Source organism: Staurois parvus, unplaced genomic scaffold (genome assembly GCF_062004578.1).
Source record: "Staurois parvus isolate SC_StPar_1 unplaced genomic scaffold, SC_StPar_1.0 ptg001252l, whole genome shotgun sequence".
Taxonomy (NCBI): Eukaryota; Metazoa; Chordata; class Amphibia; order Anura; family Ranidae; genus Staurois; species Staurois parvus.
Window position 1 is genome coordinate 925,758 of NW_028319048.1, and position 20,371 is coordinate 946,128.

The 20,371-nt window shown below is 39.2% G+C and overlaps 1 protein-coding gene across 1 annotated transcript in view; it reads left to right on the forward strand.

Moving 5' to 3' along the window:
- Positions 1-16,672, forward strand: part of LOC149437842 (uromodulin-like) — a 31,908-nt gene extending 15,236 nt beyond the window's left edge. The window contains exons 8-13 of the mRNA XM_089660544.1: positions 507-755; positions 5,010-5,172; positions 7,893-7,971; positions 11,339-11,359; positions 12,303-12,323; positions 16,071-16,672. Of these exons, the coding sequence (XP_089516670.1) occupies positions 507-755; positions 5,010-5,172; positions 7,893-7,971; positions 11,339-11,359; positions 12,303-12,323; positions 16,071-16,135 (598 nt within the window). The 3' untranslated portion in view covers positions 16,136-16,672. The remainder of the gene's footprint in view (positions 1-506; positions 756-5,009; positions 5,173-7,892; positions 7,972-11,338; positions 11,360-12,302; positions 12,324-16,070) is intronic.
- The last annotated feature ends 3,699 nt before the right edge of the window (positions 16,673-20,371 follow it).

A 20,371-nucleotide genomic window follows, 5' to 3' on the forward strand; every position in this document is an offset into this window, starting at 1 on the left:
ACCAGCTAGATATGATATTGTATACAAAGATACACAAATAATTGCAGCACAAACAGCCCCCCCTGTGTAAACATTTACGTTCGCTAGTACTGTGCATATATTAATATTTTATGAAAATTTATCCAATTATGTGAAAAAACTAAAAAGGGATTTTGATTTTCACATAATTAAATAATAGAAGTGAATATTCACACAATTTGTTGTGTGAGATATCTCAACTCCTTTAGTAAATCAGCCTCAATATCTTCATTATGAGCATTCTCCTTATAGAATAACGGCAGTCTGGCTACAAATCTGAAAGTGGGATGTGATTTATTTTATTTATTTAGTTATTTATTTATTACATAGTGGAATAAATGTTTGTCTAATGTTGCTGTTATACACAAAAATTACTTTAGAAATCCTAAAACAAAGACACTTTTTCTATATGAGACCAAAAATGAACACATCATGTTTTTGTATTTTTTGCTTCTTGTTATTTTAATAATGACTATATTCTGTTACAGTGGGGCCACTATCAACATCGCTGGAACAGCAAATTTCACAATTACGATGGGTCTATTCCAGGATTCCAGCTACACCACCCCATATACTGACTCCGAGGTGTGGCTGGACTCCTCCTCCATTCTATATGTTGGTGTCATTGTAACTGGAGCTACGGCTTCATCGCCATTTGTGCTCGTCATGAAAAACTGCTACGCCTCTCCAACAGCTGACAGCTCCTACGGCCCCCGATATGATATCCTGATAAACCAGTAAGTTCCTTACATGTGTTGTATATTATTGGTATCAAGCTATAGTAAGCTTTGTCATTTTATCCTTTTTCCAGCATTGCCAAATAAATACAGAACACCCAATCAGATCTGTAAGTAGGAAAATATGAATATTCCATTGCAAGGTTGGACAAACCCCAGGAAAACCCATATTCCTCAGATATAGCCGAGTGATGAGGATCACAGGAGCCCCGTCATTTTATTGGGGACATGGTTGGATGCTTCTCCCTGCCCTTCACTTGATTTATGTGATAGCAATATTTGGGGTGACAATGTATACAGAGGAACAGTTGGTTTTCCTATTGGGTAGATGAAGTGTTGAAGAATGACAGTGAAGGAACAGTGGAGTGTAGGTACGGGTGGGAAATGTTACCAAACTTTACTTATGAAAGTAGTAGTTTCAGTCTGACTGGAGTTTGCAAAATGTGTTCTTTAGATTTGACTCGCGGCACTACAAGGCAAAGTCTAATCAAAGATTATGAGGAATATAAAGCTTCCTGGATAAGACAGAAGATTTAAAAGGAACTGATGTGGGTAGTGGGGAGACCTATTTTAAAAAAGCTCTGTAGAATCTTAGCAAGGGACTGGCATGCTTACCCATCCATCACCCATGGGGAGTACAGAGCTGAATGCCGGGGGTGCTGGGCTTCTATATGTTGTGTGTGAGTTTGGAGGAGGAAACGCTGTTGATATGAAAGAAACTCACAAACAACAGATACAAACCCAGAACAGAGGACATTCATCTTTGCACCCCCCATGGGTGATGGGTGGGGAAGCATGCCAATCCCTTACTAAGATGATAATCAAAATCCTTAAAATCTAAAGTACTTTAATGTTCAATAGGTTTTCATTAAGAGTTTCAAGATACATACATCACAAATACAAAGGATCCACAATTGGAGCAAGTGATGGTAACACACATAGGCTGGTAATAGGATCTGTAATACACTTGTACAAGAAAGGAGCATTGAGGCACCTTAACACTGGCTGCATGATTTTATTAAAGTCTCTTTACATTTTTCAAGTTGCTTTTATGTCTTTTTGTCTAAAACTCAAAGCATAAAAAAGGGAAAGGACAGGTTTGAAATGATTTTGTCTTTTTTTACATAATGAATGCTCACCAAACCGATTTTAGAATTTACCTGTCAAGCATTGGTGTCAGAATCTAATCAATGGTGGAAAAAAAACAAAATGACCTTTCAGATCAGGAAAACTGTTACAGGAAAGAGAATATTAATGAATGGGGATTACTCACCTTTATAGCTTGATATGGTTGAAAATATTCTAACCTTGTCTGATGATATCACTTTTAGATGCCCCAACAAGAATGACCCAACACTGGGCTTCTATATGTTGTGTGTGAGTTTGGAGGAGGAAACGCTGTTGAAAAGAAAGAAACTCACAAACAACAGATACCAACCCAGAACAGAAAACATTCAGCTTTGTACCCCCCATGGGTGAAGGGTGGGGAAGTATGCAAACCCCTTGCTAAGATGAAAATCAAAATCCTTAAAATCTAAAGTACTTTAATGTTCAATTGGTTTTTATTACGGGTTTCAACCTCCCTGGCAGTATTCCCGAGTGTAGCTCGGGGTTAACTTCCAGTACCAGAAGCGGTAACCCCCCTGAGCTACACTCGGGAATACACTGCAGCGCTTCTCCAGCGATCCCTGTATCACTTACCTTGTCCTGCACTCCCGCGATGTCCCCCCTGCAGTGTTCCCGGCCATCTCCTCCAGCTGATGCCGGCATCCGTCTTCCGGGTTCCGTTCCCTGCAAGCGTCGGGACGTAGGGGGATGGAACTGGCGGGAAATTAAAAAATGTCAAAATTTGACGTTCACTCAATACAGTAAAATCACATAGTATAACATTCCTGTATCAAACCATTTCACATACATTGTGTCCCGAGTGCTTTGTCCGGCGCCCTGCCTGCATTTTTATCGCCCTTTCTGCCTGGAAACTGAGAAACGTCCATGGCGTCCAAAAAGTGTCCCTTTAGGTGAAAAGCGGTTTTAGACCGGCTAGAGAACAGCGATAGTAAATCAGAACCACTTGCAGAATTGAGTGATAATGATTGGTGGGGGAAATTCCTCATCAGACACTGAAAACGATTCTGCGACTGAGCTCAGCGATGTGCGAACTTGGCGCTATATTTCACATTTCAGTGTTTTTGGTTTGATTATATTATTGAATTACATTTATTATTATATTTTTTATGATTATTTATTATATTATATTTTATGATTTTGTGTTTCACATTTTATCCTCCCCGGGATGTTTACTAGACTCTTGTTCGGACAGATTTCAGGGAGTTATTCCTAAGAATTACAGGCCTACAATAAAAAAACAATATATTTCCATTGAAAACAATGTACCGCTTTGAGCACAGAAATATGGACATAATCAGACTCTAGGGAGGTTGAAATACATGCATACAAAATACAAAGGATCCACAATTGGAGCAAGTGATGGTAACACACATAGGCTCGTAATAGCATCTGCAATGCAGTTGTACAAGAAAAGAGCATTGAGGCACCTTAACCACTTAAGGATCGCCCTATAGCAGATAAACTGCTACAGAGCAGCCCTCCTGTGCAAAACCACATACATATACATGATCAGGGGTGGACTGACCATTTGGAAACTCGGGCACTGCCTGAGGGCCCGGGGTCAGTAGGGGACCCATGGGATGCCCCTGGTACCTTTTTTATAGGCTTTTTTGAGTTTGGGCAAGGGCACAGGGGCCCCATGATCCCCTATTGTCCGGGGGCCCCATGAGTTGTCAGTCCGCCCCTGTACATGATTCCGCACTTCTACATAGGGGGCACACACGAGCGCCGCCGGTGTACCACTTTGGCTGTGAGTACTCACAGAAGAAACTGATCTGTGAGTTCTGTGCAGCGAATGTCCACTGGCACCAGCCAACTATTGGGCGGAGAAATAGATCAGAGCTCTGCCAATGTAAACAAGTCAGAACTCTGTTCTGACCAGGGACGGACTGACCATTTGAGCACTCGGGGCCCCGAGGGCCCGGGGTCTGTAGAGGGCCCCATGAGATGCCCCTGGTACCTTTTTATAGGCTTTTTTGGGTGTGGGCGAGGGCACAGGGGCCCCATGATCCCCTATTGTCCGGGGACCCCATGAGTTGTCAATCCGCCCCTGGTTCTGACAGAGGGGAAGTGATGGATCTTGTGTCCATGCAAAGCAGGGAATAAGATCAATCACTTCCCTTAGTAAAAGCAGCACACAGTTTACACTGAAACACTAGCTAGGCACACAGTTAACTCTTTGATCGCCTTAGAAGTTTAGCACCTTCCTCACCGGTGTCACTACTACAGTGTCAGTCTATCTTTTCAGCACTGATCACTGTATCCGTGTCACTGGTTCCCACAAGGTGTCAGTTAGTGTCCGATTGTCTGATGCAATATCGCAGTCCTTCTATAAGTCACTGATCACTTGCTATTATAAAGAAAAAAGAAAAAATTTAAATTCCAGTATATATCCCATAGTTTGTAGACATTATAACTTTTGTGCAAACCAATCAATATACGCTTATTGGCATTTTTTTACCACAATTATGCAGCAGAATATATTCTGGCCTAAATTTATTAAGAACAATGTTTTTATTAGATATGTTTTATAGCAGAAATTTAAAAAATATATATTTTTTTAAACTGTGTTTTTTTTTTATTATAACGCAAAAACAACAAAAAAAAAAAGCGCAGTGGTGATCAAAGAATACCAAAAGAAAGCTCTATTTGTGGGCAAAATGACTTCAATTTTATTTGGGTATAGCTTTGCATGACCGCGCAATTGTCTTGTAAAGTAACGCAGTGCTGTATATAAAAAATGGCCGGGTCATAAATCTTTCGGAGGGCAGGTGGTTAACACTGGCTGCATGATTTTGTTAAAGTCTTGTTACTTTTTTCAAGTTGTTTTTTTGTATTTGTGTCTAAAACTCAAGGTAATAAAAAAGGGAAAGGACAGGTTGGAAATGATTTTGTCTTTTTTACATAATGAATGGGCCTCCTGTTTGCTCACCAAACTGATTCTAGAATTTACCTGTCAGGCATTGGTGTCAGAATCTAATCAATGGTGGAAAAAAACCCAAAATGACCTTTCAGATCAGGAAAACTGCTACAGGAAAGAGAATATTAATGAATGGAAATAACTCACCTTTATAGCTTGATATTGCTGAAAATATTCTGATCCTTGTCTGATGATATCACTTTTAGATGTCCCAACAAGAATGACCCAACACTCTCCATGGCGGAAAATGGAGTGTCCCTTAAAGGTCGCTTTTCACTTCAAGTGTTTAAATTCCTGGCAGGATTCAGTCAGATTTACTTACACTGTCAGGTCGGCTTGTGTGACACCTCCAACTCCTACTGTGCAGCTGTGAGTATTGATTGGTAATGTACATTTCTGTGTTCTAAGGTTGGGAATTCAGGAAAACAGATGAATTCCAAGTCAGAACTGATACATGTGAAATGTTTCTCTTGGAAAGGAATTTTGTTAATCTGTTTGGCTAATCTTGTGGTTTAGGAACCCCTGCCACACTGCACAGCCAGAAATATAACTCCACTGTTTCCTGTTTCAGTAACTTTCTTTGTCACCTGCCTGCTAATTGGACAATGAGTTATCATAGAGATGATGATGGTTGATTATCTAATGAGCAGGCTAGAGATAGAGATGGGAGCAGGAGCCTGAAATCTGAAGAAGAAAGTAGGAGCGGCGCCCTCTGTAGGTGTAGTGTGGTAGAAGGGTGGGAATCACAAATCAGACTGGAAAGGACTTACATGTTATTTTGTCGGGTTAAAGATTTTACTATACTGATAGGCTAACTGGGCTCCACTTAAAGCGGAACTCTACTTACCTGTTCTCCAGTGTTGTGTTCCCCCAGAGCTCCCCACTGGGCACTGACATCATCAGCCTGGTGGTCTTTGGGTATCAATCCAGAGATGATTTAATTGGCTGGCCCAAGATGATGTGACTCCCACACATGTGTGCACAGCTCCGTGTATAGAGAGGACAGGCAGGCAAGGGAAGTGTAATGCAGAGACATTGTATCTATATTCTGCATGAAAGATCCTGCCCGTCCTCAATGGTTTATTTTTTAAATTTAGATTGTAATGGTTCACATATTAACAAAATAAATAAATAACAAACAAATCATACTTACCTGCCCTGTGCAATGGTTGTGCACAGAGCAGCCCTGATTCCCCTCTTCTCGGGTCCCCCACCAGTGCTTCTGGCCCCTGCCTGCCCTGGAGGCATTCAAGCATGCTCGCTCCCGCTCCACCTCTAAATGCCTATAAGACACAGAGAGTGTGTCTCCGCCCCGCCTCCCACTCTCTCCTCACTGGCTAAGATTGAAAGAAGTGGGAGCCAATGTCTCCCGGTGCTGTGTCTCAGCCAATGAAGAGGGAGAGACCTAGGAGATCTGATGCTCTCATGCACAGTGCTGGATCACAATAGGGGGGAGGGGAAGACTTAAGGTTTTTTACCTTCATGCCTATAATGCAAAAACTTTTTGCCTTTACAACACTTTATGTTCCATTTTAAACTGTGAGTGTTGTATGTCTAATGAGGTAGGAATATTAGAGTGCAAGCTCCTCCGGTGCAGGGGATTGGCTTAGAGCTCCTTGTCCAGCATTACAGAATGTGTGACGGCTTTATGAAATAATATTAATATTAAAATACTACTACCACTACTACTACTACTACTACCACTACTACTACTACCACTACTACCACTACTACTACCACGACTACTACTACTACCACTACAACTACTACTACTACCACTACAACTACTACTACTACCACTACAACTACTACTACTACCACTACTACTACTACTAGCACTACTACTACTACCAACACTACTACTACTACTACTTCTACCACTGCTATTACCACTACTACTACTACCACCACCACCACTACTACTACCAACACTACTACTACTAATACTACTAAAACCATTACTACTACTATTACTACCAACACTACTACTAATGCTACCATTACTATTACCACTACTACTACTACTACCAACACTACTGCTTCTACCACTACTACCACTACTACCACTACTACTACTACCAACACTACTACTACTACTAATACTACTAAAACCATTACTACTACTATTACTACCAACACTACTACTAATACTACCACTACTACCATTACTATTACCACTACTACTACTACCACTACTACTGCTACTACTACCAACACTACTACTACCACTACTACTGCTACTACTGCCAACACTACTACTACTACTACTACTACTACTACCACTACTACTACTACTATCTCTACTACTACTACTACCACTACTACTACTACTACCACTACTACTACTACTACTACCAACACTACCACTACTACTACTACTACTACCAACACTACCACTACTACTACTACCAACACTACTACTACTACTACTACTATCACTACTACTACTAATAATAATAATAATAATAATGTGTGACTGTGGTTGGTCAGTTGGATTAAGTTCTTCTGTTGGTTTGTCTTTATGTGGCAAATATTATCAGTTTCTTTGATAAACTAATGAAAAACAATGTTAGGAAAGGGAAATCTCAACTGAAAATTCAATTAAAATTAATATTTATAAAAAATAATATATATATATATAAGACAATGGCACATACATTTACTATTAATTTGAAATTTCTTGGAATGTTTATTACATGACAGTTTGATCATTTTGTTATCATATAATAGTTCATGTCTTCATAATAAGTCGGCATGTTATGTATTTATTACAATTGAAAGTATTTCCTATTTGTAAACATGAATTGATAATAATGATATTTATTGCATTCATTTGTTCCCTTTAAAAATATTCTTGAACAATATACATAACTAACTGATATTTCCAATAAGATGAGGAGTTTTATTTGCAGTATAAACATGTTGTCATTTATATAACACCCGGGGCTCTTTGGGAAGATCTAATAATACATTAAGAATTGTTCTCATTCCTGGGATGTAGGAACCCTCAGAATTTGACAATACATGTTTGTGACATCTCTATTATTGTTTCTGGGTTAGAATTTGATGACTCTTTTTTGGGGTTTTAGAGTTGTCCGGCTATGAGATCTTCTTCGGTTGGCAATGATAATGTGAAAAATATAACTATTGGACCTATATACCAGAAAGGTAAGATTTATTTTTATAAAGACTGTTTTTGGAAATATGTGATGTCTCCTATACTGTACATGTGACTGTCAATATCTACTTCTAGTTCACAAAACATTTGTATAACAATGCTTAGCATGGGAAGGTGTTAGTCGTATGGTACAGGACACGGGATCTTTAGTTGTTGCACTGGGTATTATGCATCTGCCTTCAGGTGATTGGACGCCGGTAAAAAAGAAAAGCCTACAGGGACATCCCCCTATATAAGACCTCCCACTCCCTGAGAGCCTCAGTTGTTTGCTAGTGTTAGCTTAGTGAAGTTTCCTTTTCCTATGAAGCTTTTCTTACTCTGTTGATTCCGATTATATTCATTGCAGAACCGTAGTCACTGCGACTCTTGTGCAGCAAGGGCGGTTGGATCTTCTTGCTGTTGTCCAGCAGCTCCTCTGCACACATCACTTTACAGTTGGAAACAGGGGCGGACTGACAACTCATGGGGCCCCCGGGCAATAGGGGATCATGGGGCCCCTGTGTCCTTGCCCAAACTCAAAAAAGACTATGAAAAAGGTACCAGGGGCATCTCATGGGGCCCCCTACTGACCCCGGGCCCTGGGGCAGTGTCTCAGTTTTCAAATGGTCAGTCCGCCCCTGGTTGGAAACCAAATGGAGGAATTTTTCTCATTCTGGATCTAAAGACTCTCAATGCGTTCAGAGGTTCTGCATGGGTTCTGCCAGGCCAGTAATTGCCTCTTTGCTTCTGATTTTTTTGCTTCAGTAGACATTTGGGAAGCCTACTTGTACATTTCCATCTATCCTCCCCATCAATGCTATCGGAGTTCTGCAATGGACGATCAGCATCACCCCTTTGTCTCTCATCACTTTGGCCTGTCCTTGATACCTTCGGGTTTTCACAAAGGCGCTTGCCCCAGTCTGAGCTCTGCTCTGTGTTCTGGGGATTCATGTTGTGGGATTCCTGGATGATCTCCCAGTAAAGGATCAGTCCTCCCTATCCCTGTCAGCTAACATCCAGTGGATGATGCAGATTCTGCAAAGCTTTGGTTTAATCCTCAGCCTATGAAAGTCATTGATGGAACCTTCTCACAAACTAGAGTGCTTTGACCTGTTATACATGATCCAGTCCAGGATTTTCCTACCCTTGGACCAACTCCTGTCTCACTTTGTGGCTGCATGATTTTTTGGGGGTGGAAGGATGGCCTCTTTGAAGCAGTGCCATATGTCTACTTTCTCTCCACACTGTTGTAACTCACCATTTTGTCAGCATCTGACCCCAAGGCCAGACTCTCGCTGGGGTTTGGGGTTTTCAACTTAGTGCTGGAGTCAAGGAAGTCATTTCACTAAAAAGATGTATAATGGGAAGCAGGCTTGATTTTCTCATGGATAGAACTGTATATTCTGGCCCTATACACAGCCAAATCCCTGGAGTGGAGAGCTGGCAAGTGAACATGATCAGTCTTCATAAAATTCTGTCTTGCTTGGTGCAAGTTAAGGAAATTTCTCCTTAGAAATACTCCAAGGGACTCATCCTGCCTTTCTGTCAGTCACTCTGGTCTGAATCAGCATATGGCTTTGAGCACTAATAAAGGGGAAATGTCAGCCTTGGCTGTATTGTTTCATAGGCCATTGGCTTCTCATTCACTATTTAAGGCTTTTGTACAAGTTGTCTCACTCACCTTTCACTTTGCACACTCCACTGTTTCTCCATGGGGTCTTCATCTGGTTATTTTAGCTCTTCAGAAGCTGCCCTTTGGACCCACTTGGGATATTTTCCGTAGCCTGACCTCATTTACAAGGTGGCCATTCTTGTTACTATCACCTCTACGTGGAAGGTCTCTGAGATAGCAGCCATAGCCTGTGAGGAGCCCTTCCAACTGTTGCACAAGGACAAGACTTTCTTAAAGCCTCCTTCTTCCTTGAGGTGGTTTCTTCCCTACATCTCCTCCAGTACATTGCCATTTCTTCCTTATGACCTGCACTGACATTCCTCTCCACTGACTTGACATAATACTCACTATGAAAGTTTGTCTCTTAGTTGGTGCCGCTTTTATGCAATTTGATCCCCTTTTTGTGCTTCCTGAGGGTTTCCAAAGGGGAATTTCTGCTTCAGATTCCACCATTGCTAAGTGGATTACCTGAGTTCATGGTCTAAATGATAGGACTCCTCCCTTCTCTTTTAAAACAAACCTGTTAGTGCTTCATGGACTTTTCAGCATCAGCCACTTGATCTTCCATTCACATGTTTGTAAAGATTTACCAGGTGGACATTAAGGCCTCCTCTAATGGTGATTTCAGCCATAGGTGCTACAAGCAGCTCTCTGACTCTGTGGATAAAATAAAAGATGTGGCACTCCCAAACCCACAAAAATAAATGTTGCAAATGGAGAAAGGATGACTGAAAAGGATATAATAATGAAGTGTATATAAAAAAATTTAATAAACATCCACAGAGCTGGAGGACCTGACTTGTACATTATGGACCAAGAAGAAAATGAAAAAAATCTGATCTCTTGATTGCGTGCTACAAAACTGAAACTATCTTGGAGTGGGAGGAGTTACAAAGGAGGATGTCACTGCATACACCCCTTTTTTGTCCAATCACCTGAAAGTAGCTGCATAATAGTCAACGTAATTAATAGGGATCCTGTATTTCAAATTTCACTCCAAGAAAAAGATTTTACTGGTATGTCAAAAATATTATGAATTTCCCTCCTCTTGTAATTTTGAGAAGCAGAATATTCTGGCATTTTTCTCACTTTACAACACTTCTTTAAAAGTGTTTTTAAAAGCAAAAAAAGCTTTTTTTTCAAAAGCAAAAAGCAGCGGTTTTGCTAACAGAGTTCAATGGAGAAGCTGCTGAAATGTATGGTAGAGCGTTTTTGACACTTTTTCCCATGTTTTGCATTTTTATTCTGCCCAGCAACAAAAAAAATTACACTTTAACAAAAAAAAATAGCTGAACAAATGCAAAAATGCATCAAAAACACGTAAGAAATGTGTGTAGAAAAACGCAAACCAAACTGCGAAAAGCACTGAAAAATGGATAACAAGCAAACTGCATAGGTGTGAACTCAGCCTAAAAGTTGAAAATAACTTGTTAAAAACTGATGTAGAAGTAATGATGCGCTATTCTGTTTTTTTTCTTTTATATCTATTTCTTTATTTGTAACAAATTGGATATAATACCCAGGCTTCATTTCAGTAGCTGATATCACATAAAGTAATTGATACAAAAATATATATTTTAGAAGTACAATAAACCTTTTCTAATAATCCATGAAAAGTTAAGGTAAGAATGTTAATAATACAAAGTTAAATTAAGTTAATAATACAAATTTCATTAATAATATTTGTATCTTTATTTTACTTTCAGCTGCTGGGGTGTCTGTTGGAGGTGAGCTTGAGTTTTTTTTATAATCAGCTGCAATTTTATCAAGTGCATTATACATATAAAAGAAGTATAGAATTAGGTAGAAGTCTTATCACTGGTTGCTGGTAAACGTATTTGGCTGGATAGGAGTTAATTCTTTCCATGCGGAGAGCACCTGTGCTCATTTTTGGTATCCAATCAGAATAAAGGGGATTGGAGAAACATTGAAATTAAAAAATATAGAAACATAGAAAGGTGATGGCAGAAAAAGACTAAGTGGTCCATCGAGTCTGTCTGTTTTGTCTGTTTTGTGTGTGTGTGTTGTGTTTTTTTTGGGGGGGGGTGTTTTTTTTTTTTTTAGGCGGTGGAGTGTTTTTTTTGTTTTATTTTGTTTTGTTTTATTTTTTTTTTGGGGGGTGCTTTATTCTTGTTTTGTCTTTTTGTTAATGTTTCCTAAATATGATTGTTTAATAGAAGTTAATTTGAAGTTGCCTTGATATTAATAATTCCCAGCACAGCTGATTTGAGAGCAAATTACGGCTCCACTGTATATATATATGGGCAGCACGGTGGTTAAAGAGTTAGCACTTCCACCTGGCAGTACTCGGGTCATTGGTTTGAATCCCAACCAGGGCACCACCTGCCTGGAGTTTGCATGTTCTCCCTGTGCCTGCATGGGTTTCCTCCGGGTACTCCGGTTTCCTCCCACACTCCAAAGACATGCTGGTAGGTTAATTGGATCCTGTCTAAATTGGCCCTACTATATGAATGTGAGTTAGGGACCTTAGATTGTACGCCCCTTGAGGGTTAGGGACTGATGTGAATGTACAATATATGTGTAACGTGCTGCGTAAATTGACAGCGCTATATAAGTATCTAAAATAAATATATATGAACAAATGTGATAAGTAACATAGTTTTGTTATAAAAAAAACACCTGATTTGTGTTTATATCTTTTATTTCCAGCTGCTCTGTCTTCTGATGGAGGTAAGAGAGGAAATTATATATTATAATCAATTGCCTTTAGTCATAGTGGATCACATTTGGTTGGCTGGTGGAGTAACTCATTGGGATAAAATGTCTAAATAAGTCATCTGAGTCCCTATTCTTGGGAAGGTGTGTTCCCTTCCTCCATTCAGTGAAGTTAGGTGGGATTTCAGAAATGTGGAGGTCTTCCTCTGTATTGAGGGATCGGGGTTGTCCATCCTATGAAACAAAGTAAGAGTCTTAGAACAATTCTCATATAAAATCCGCACCTATAGAAATTACAACGTGCTGATTGGTAAGTACTGATACTGGACACCTTTTCCTTTCCTGATAAGGAAGGTGGAGATACTACAGAGATATTCCAGAGGTGGAGCGCTGTTTGCTCAAAACAAATATACTCTCAATAAAAAATAATAAATGTAAATCCACACTGGTGAAAAATGATTATTTGAGAAACAAATAAATATCTTGTGCTCACAGTATAAATAATTACACAAATCCTCCTCATTACCGTATTATAAAATGTGTGTCTCAAAACATTCATGAGCAGATGTGCTGCTGCTAGAGATGTGCACAGCGAAAATATCTGTTTATTTCGGATTAATTTATTAAGTTTAAAAATTCATTTTGTCATCATCGTTATGTTAGAATGATTCATTTTCTGAATTAATTTTGTATAGTCAGATTCCTTTCATATACTCGGATTTGTTTCACATATTTGGAGTTTGTTTCATATATCTGGATTAGTTTTGGATATTCAGATTAGTTTCATATATTCAAATTCAGCTAGTTCATCCCACAAAGCGAAATGGAGCGAGCTGATTGGAAGATTTACAAAAAAAAAACAAATGGACCAAAATTAATTTTGGATTCATTTGTTATGTTTATTCATTATAAAAAGAAATGGAATGAGCTGATTGGACGATATCCAAAAAAACAATGGGACTAAATTGATTTCAGATTCATTTGTTATGTTCATTTGTTACAAAGAGAAATGCAATGAGCTGATTGGACAATATCCAAAAAAACAATGGAACTTAATTGATTTCAGATTTATTTGTTTTGTTCATTTGTTACACAGAGAAATGCAATGAGCTGATTGGATGATTTACAAAATAAATACATGGAACAAAATTTATTTTGGATTCATTTGTTATGTTCATTCATAATAAAGAGAAGTGGAATGAGCTGATTGGACAATATCCAAAAGAACGAATGGAACAAAATGTTGGATTCACTCATTATGTTATGATTTAGAGATTCTGATGGATTCACCTCCATCCAACCCAAACACAATACATGGGAATCATCATCTTATTTCACTTTTATACCTTGCTGTATTTATTGCAATATGTTTCCATTTCATATATGGTGCATTTTTTATAATAATGAAAAATGGTAAAATGAAATGGAAGCGGAGGAACGTATGGAACAAAATAAATTCTGGATCCATTAGTTATGTCGTTACATAATTTTGGATGCTAAAAACAATAATAAAAGGCCCAAACTGTAGTGTCATGTCATTAGAATGAAACAAATGAATACAAATTAATTTGTTGTTTTCTTACAATTTATTTATGATTTGTTGAAATTCATTCCTATTGTGATACAGAGATTAGTATACATCCAAATCTCTGAATAACAACATTTGTTTTCCAGAAATATGATTTGTAATGATAAGAATCACACATGTCTAGCTATCACATTAAAAGTGCAAACCAATAAAGTTCTCATTAATATAATGCTCTTAATAAAATGTCTGTGTAAACATTGAAATCTTCAGTGCCAAGTCTGTAATATTTCACAGTTCCTTGTGCTTCAACAAGAATCCAGTGACCACAGTGATCAGTGCCCAACCACATACAGCTCAGCTTGTGGAAAACTCACTCACTGGGTCTCCCATGACCCCTTAAAAGGTCTTTATACTTTTTTTCTGTTTCTGCTGTTCTGCTTTAATATCTCCTCCTTTACTCTACTTTCCTCCAATTCCCTGCCTTAGACAGTTTCCTCCACTCTCCATGCCATCACCAATTAAAAGGGAAGAGCAGATAATATAACACCGTTTTATTTAATAAACCCCACAACATACACACATTTCATACTTACATACTGTATAGATATGTAGGCCTCATACATATAAACTGCACTGCTGGCCCCAAGATGGCCATGTGCTCCACAGACTGGAATCCTGGGATCCCCATCCCTGAAGACATTCTTTAGATGAAATGCGTTGGGTGGGGCTATGTCCAAGACGTCACTTAAGGTCTGTGGAGCACACGACTATCTTGGATTGGGGCCAGTAGAGGAGGCATACATATCTATGTAGAATTTAAGGTCACAATTTGTGTATATTGTGGTTTATGACATAAAAGGGTGTTATATTATCTGTGTTTCCCTTATTTTACATGACGGTGACATGGAGAGTGGAGGGAACTGTCTCTAGGGTGTTATTTACATCGCTGATATAGCCCTGTTGTTTAGATAGGTATAGAACAATCAACAACCAAGCAATGAAAAACATACAGGAGCAGCTCTTCTTGTAACAAGATCACATGTATCCCTGTACAAAGATTCTCTAAGTGCCCATTGGGTAGGAATACCTGAGTAGCAGCAAGTCCATAGTCCTTTAAAAGCAAGAGTCCATTAAAGTGATTCTAAAGTTTCATTTGTTTGTAAACTAATAAACATGTCATGCTTACCTGCTGTGTGTAATGGTTTTGCACAGAGATAGCCCGGATCCTCCCCTTTTTGGGTCCCCCACTGGCTCCTCCTGTCTTTTGGGTGACCCCACAGAAAGAAGTTTGCTATGGTCACCCGCTGCTTCGTGTGTCCATTCACACACCGAGCCATGGCTTTGCCCTCCCATCTCTCTCCAACTTGACTGACTGGTTGTAATTGACAGCAGCAAGAGCCAATGGTTCCTGCTTGCTGTCTCAGCCAATGAGGAGGTAGAGACTCAGAACAGCCAAGGCTGTCATTCACACCGCTGAATCACAATGAGGCTCAAATAAGTTCTGAGGGGGCTGGGGGGGCTGCTGCACACAGAAGTTTTTTTTTAACTTCATGCAGAGAATTCATGAAGATAAAAAACCTTGATCCTTTAGAACCACGTTAAGGAAAAGAAACCACAAGTGGAAGCAAGAATCCTTAAAGTCCATGTCTGGCAATAATCCATAAAGGCACAAAGTCCATAGCTGGCAGTTAAGAGTTCATAAAGTCTTCAGGTTTCCAGCCCCTCAGGGAACCCCTACTGCCCCCCCCCCCATCCCCTGGAGGAGGACACAGTCCAGCAGGGTAACAGCGTGCATCTTGGCAGTGACTTAGGAAGAGCTCTCAGGGGCACAGAAGAGACTCTATTTATACGGGTTGACCTGCAGGGGGGGTGGACCTCAGAATTTTGGTGGGAAGACCTGGCCAGCCACATTAACCCTTTCCTCTGAGATCCATCCACCGAGCAGGCCCCCCCAGGGACACAGTGCTCACATAAACATCGTAATAGTTGTAACTGAAAATTTGACCCAGATAATTGCAGAAAAGTCGGCACAGAAAAATAAAACATTAACCATTTGTACACACCTGCACTTTCATTTGAATAGTTGTATTTGGTATACACAGACAGATGGGGGGGGTCACTGCAGAGTTCCCCGATACTGTCTTACTGGGGGAAAATGAGTGTACAGATTGGATGACTGATAGCATGTTTAAGGATATTTTTTGAAATGATCATTTTTGTTTTCTGTCTTCCAGGCACTGCTGTACCAATGGCAAAGCTTTTCATCTCCGCCATTGTTTTCCTGTTCCTATTGTACTAGCATTAGTGAGACTCATCCATGTGAATTGGTGTCAGATTTGTAGATCAGTGACACTCTACACATTGTGGAAGGGTTTTATAAACACTCAGAGCAAAGCATGATCCTCTACTGCAGACAAAGTCTTGCCAAGATGGTAAATATCGGGAGAACCACAACCATCACACTTCCTGGCATATCGATTAAATCTTATATGGCTTAACACATGAACGCATTAATAAATGTGGGAGAATTTTGCTGACCAGCATAGCCAGAAGAAAATAAAAAATGAGAAAGTCAGGTCAAACATTTGGAAACATATACAAGACTCAAAAAGTTGTCCAAAGTGGGACATTTCTGCAAGGAATGATTTGTATCTGGGATAAATAGGAGATATATACACATATATGGGTTAAGGGGAATCTTTTAGATGGTATTTCATGTGATCATTTTCTATACATGATTACCAAAACTAAACACTATTAGCTTGAAAAAAACCCGAATATTATGGAAATGATTTTCAATGAGTATAATACAGATATAATAAATGGCATCTAAAAAGTTTTGTGATGGATTGTCTTTTTTTTTGACAAAGGAATACCATGGGATCCTCCCAGATAACTGATGTATACTGTCTGCAAGTATAATATATACAAAATCAAAAATTAAAACCATATGGGACTTTTATGGGGTAATTAAAAGAAAGCTGAGAAGGTATAATTAAAACAATGTTTTTATTTCACAAAAAATGCATTATTAAAAGGAGTAAACCATACTGACTAGAGATGAGCGAATCGAACCAGGCGAACCGGAATTCGAGTCGAATTTCAGGAAATATTCGATTCGCGTCGGAACCGAAATTTTGCCTACTTCGGGTGCGCGAATCGAACATTTCCAGATCAGCCGGCAAAAGTGTCCCTGCAGTGAGCTCCGCTATTTCTGACAGTTCTCGGACAGAAGGAACACATGTTTAGCGGTTGAAACATTGTATCTATTAGTTTCCATTTAGGATACAGATGTTTCAACCGCTGTACATGTGAAGAAGCTGTGAGAGAACTGTCAGAAATAGAGGAACTCTGCACATACACTTTTGCCGGCATGGAATTATTCTTCTTTTCATCCTACTTCTTCTTCTTCTTCTTCATCCTCATCCTCTTCTTCTGAGGATGAGGATGAGGATGAAGAAGAAGAAGAAGAAGTAGGATGAAAATAAGAATAATTCCAAGCCGGCAAAAAGTGTATGTGCAGAGTTCCTCTATTCTGCAGATACACTTAGAGGAGCTCTGCAGATACACTTAGAGGAGCTCTGCACATACACTTTTTGCCTGTTTGGAATTAATCTTATTTTCATCCTACTTCTTCTTCTTCTTCTTCTTCTTTATCCTCATCCTCAGAAGAAGAAGAAGAAGAGGATGAAGAAGAAGAAGAAGAAGAAGTAGGATGAAAATAAGAATAATTGCAAGCCGGCAAAAAGTGTATGTGCAGAGTTCCTCTATTCTGCAGATACACTTAGAGGAGCTCTGCAGATACACTTAGAGGAGCTCTGCACATACACTTTTTGCCGGCTTGGAATTAATCTTATTTTCATCCTACTTCTTCTTCTTCTTCTTCATCCTCATCCTCATCCTCAGAAGAAGAAGAAGAGGATGAGGATGAAGAAGAAGAAGAAGTAGGATGAAAATAAGAATAATTCCAAGCCGGCAAAAAGTGTATGTGCAGAGCTCCTCTAAGTGTATCTGCAGAGCTCCTCTAAGTGTATCTGCAGAATAGAGGAACTCTGCACATACACTTTTTGCCGGAAACCGCTGTATGGAGGGAATGTCCCAGAACTGTCATAAATAGACTATTTCTGACAGTTCTGGGACATTCACTCCATACAGCTGTTTCAACCGCTGTATGGAGGGAATGTCATGGAACTGTCAGAAATAGACTATTAATGACAGTTCTGGGACTGTCCTTCCATGCAGCGGTTGAAACATTGTATCTATTTGTTTCCATAAATGGATCCATTTATGGAAACAAATACATACAATGTTTCAACCGCTGTATGGAAGGACAGTCCCAGAACTGTCATTAATAGTCTATTTCTGACAGTTCCATGACATTCCCTCCATACAGCGGTTGAAACAGCTGTAGACTATTAATGACAGTTCTGGGACTGTCCTTCCATACAGCGGTTGAAACATTGTATGTATTTGTTTCCATAAATGGATCCATTTATGGAAACAAATACATACAATGTTTCAACCGCTGTATGGAAGGACAGTCCCAGAACTGTCATTAATAGTCTATTTCTGACAGTTCCATGACATTCCCTCCATACAGCGGTTGAAACAGCTGTAGACTATTAATGACCCTTCCAGCCATGCCCAAAAGGCAAAATACCCGATCAGCTCTACCAAAGCTGACTGCTCTCAATCCCCCAATTGCAGAGTTTGGCTTGATGGTGGGGAAGCTGCTTTCAGAGACACACAGCACTCATACTCATTGGCTGAGGACACCAGCTCAGTCTTCTTCTGCAACCCACAGCCGACCTTGGGCAGCCCACCTGACAGCCCTTCTACTAGAAGTCCTGCTAAAACAAAGAAACCCAAGCAGGGAAATGAGCCTCTTTCTTCACATAGCTTGTCCCTTCCAATGCTGCTGCTTCCTTTATTGGAGGATATCCCTGCATCTTCACAAACTGCTACTGTTACAGATCCAAAGGACATGTTCATTTCTTTGAGGAATGAAACAAAAGGTGGTGTTTCAAAGTACACTTGGGGACTGGTAATCAAGTAATTCTGTTCAATTCTATTCTTTTCGAAATGTGAATTTGAATGACGGCTATATTTATTCTATTCTATTCTATTCCTTTATTTTCTATTCTTTTCTTTTGTATTCTATTTTTTTATTTTCTATTCTGTTTGTTTTATTCTATTCTTTTAAAAAAATGAATTTCAGAAGGCAGCTATCATTTTATTAAACAGAGTAGTGTTCCCCCTGCGCTTAATATGAATAAATCTATACTAAGCAGCTAGCACCTCAAACCTTTTACTTAGAGGTGAATAAACAAACTAAACAATAATATGGTGCAGCGCTATATATGCATAAATAAATTAAACCACATAAGTGAAATGATCCTCATAGGACCTACATAAAATGTGCAAAACAGTGAACAATATTGCATAAACACACAAGCTCCTAAACTTGGACCCAGTAAGTGAACTAATAAAATAAATAGTGCATGAACTCAAATACTGAACCCACTCCCTAACAAGGGATCAATACCATACACCAATTGTGTACACAGTGAATACAAATGCGGGATAATAAATGTAAAAAAAAAATATGTAAGTGGGTTCAGTTATCATTTTATTTAGCTATCATTTAGCTATCATTTTATTCTATTCTATTCTATGCCTATACTTTCTATTCTAGTCCATTATTTTATTTTCTGTTCTATTATTTTATATTCTATTCGAAAGACCGCTATATTTTAATGCTAATACACATAGTGGTTTATTTACTAAAGCTGGTTCCCTCAGAATCTGGTGCAGCCGTGCATGGCAGCCAATCAGCTTCTAACCTCAGTTGGTTCAATTAAGCTTCAGCAATAAAACCTGGAAGCTGGTTGGTTTCCATGCAGAACTGCACAAGATTCTGAGTGAACCAGCTTTAGTAAATAAACCCCATAGTCTTTGAAGGAAATCAGCAATAATCAGCAATATGTTCATACTTAAAATTTGTTCTCAAATTCAATTTTCAAATTCAATTAGAATTTTGGAGAAAATTTAATTTCATTATTTCGGATTCATTACTGTTGTAATTTGGATACATCCAAATCTCTGAATAACATAAAATCCGTCAGAATTTCTATTCAGAATAACAGAGGATGGAACTCTGAAAGAAATATTCCAGCAACCCCCAATACTGGCCTTCCGACAACCCCCAATACTGGCCTTCAGACAACCCCCAATACTGGCCTTCAGACAACCCCCCAACCTCAGAAATAATCTAATCAGTAGGAAACTTCCTTCTGATGATGATGTCACAAATAATGGAAGCAAACCCTGCAATAAGAAACGCTGCAAACTGTTCAACCAAATCAATCCATCAAAAAGTGTCCGACACTCAAAAGGATCTTGTATGTACTCTCCAGTGCCTCAGGATACGCACAGCCAAAAGGGAAACTCAAAAGGATCTTCAATATCTCCGGATCATACAGCTGCACCTCCAGTAATGTGGTGTACCTTATCCAGTGCAGAAAATGCAGCAAAG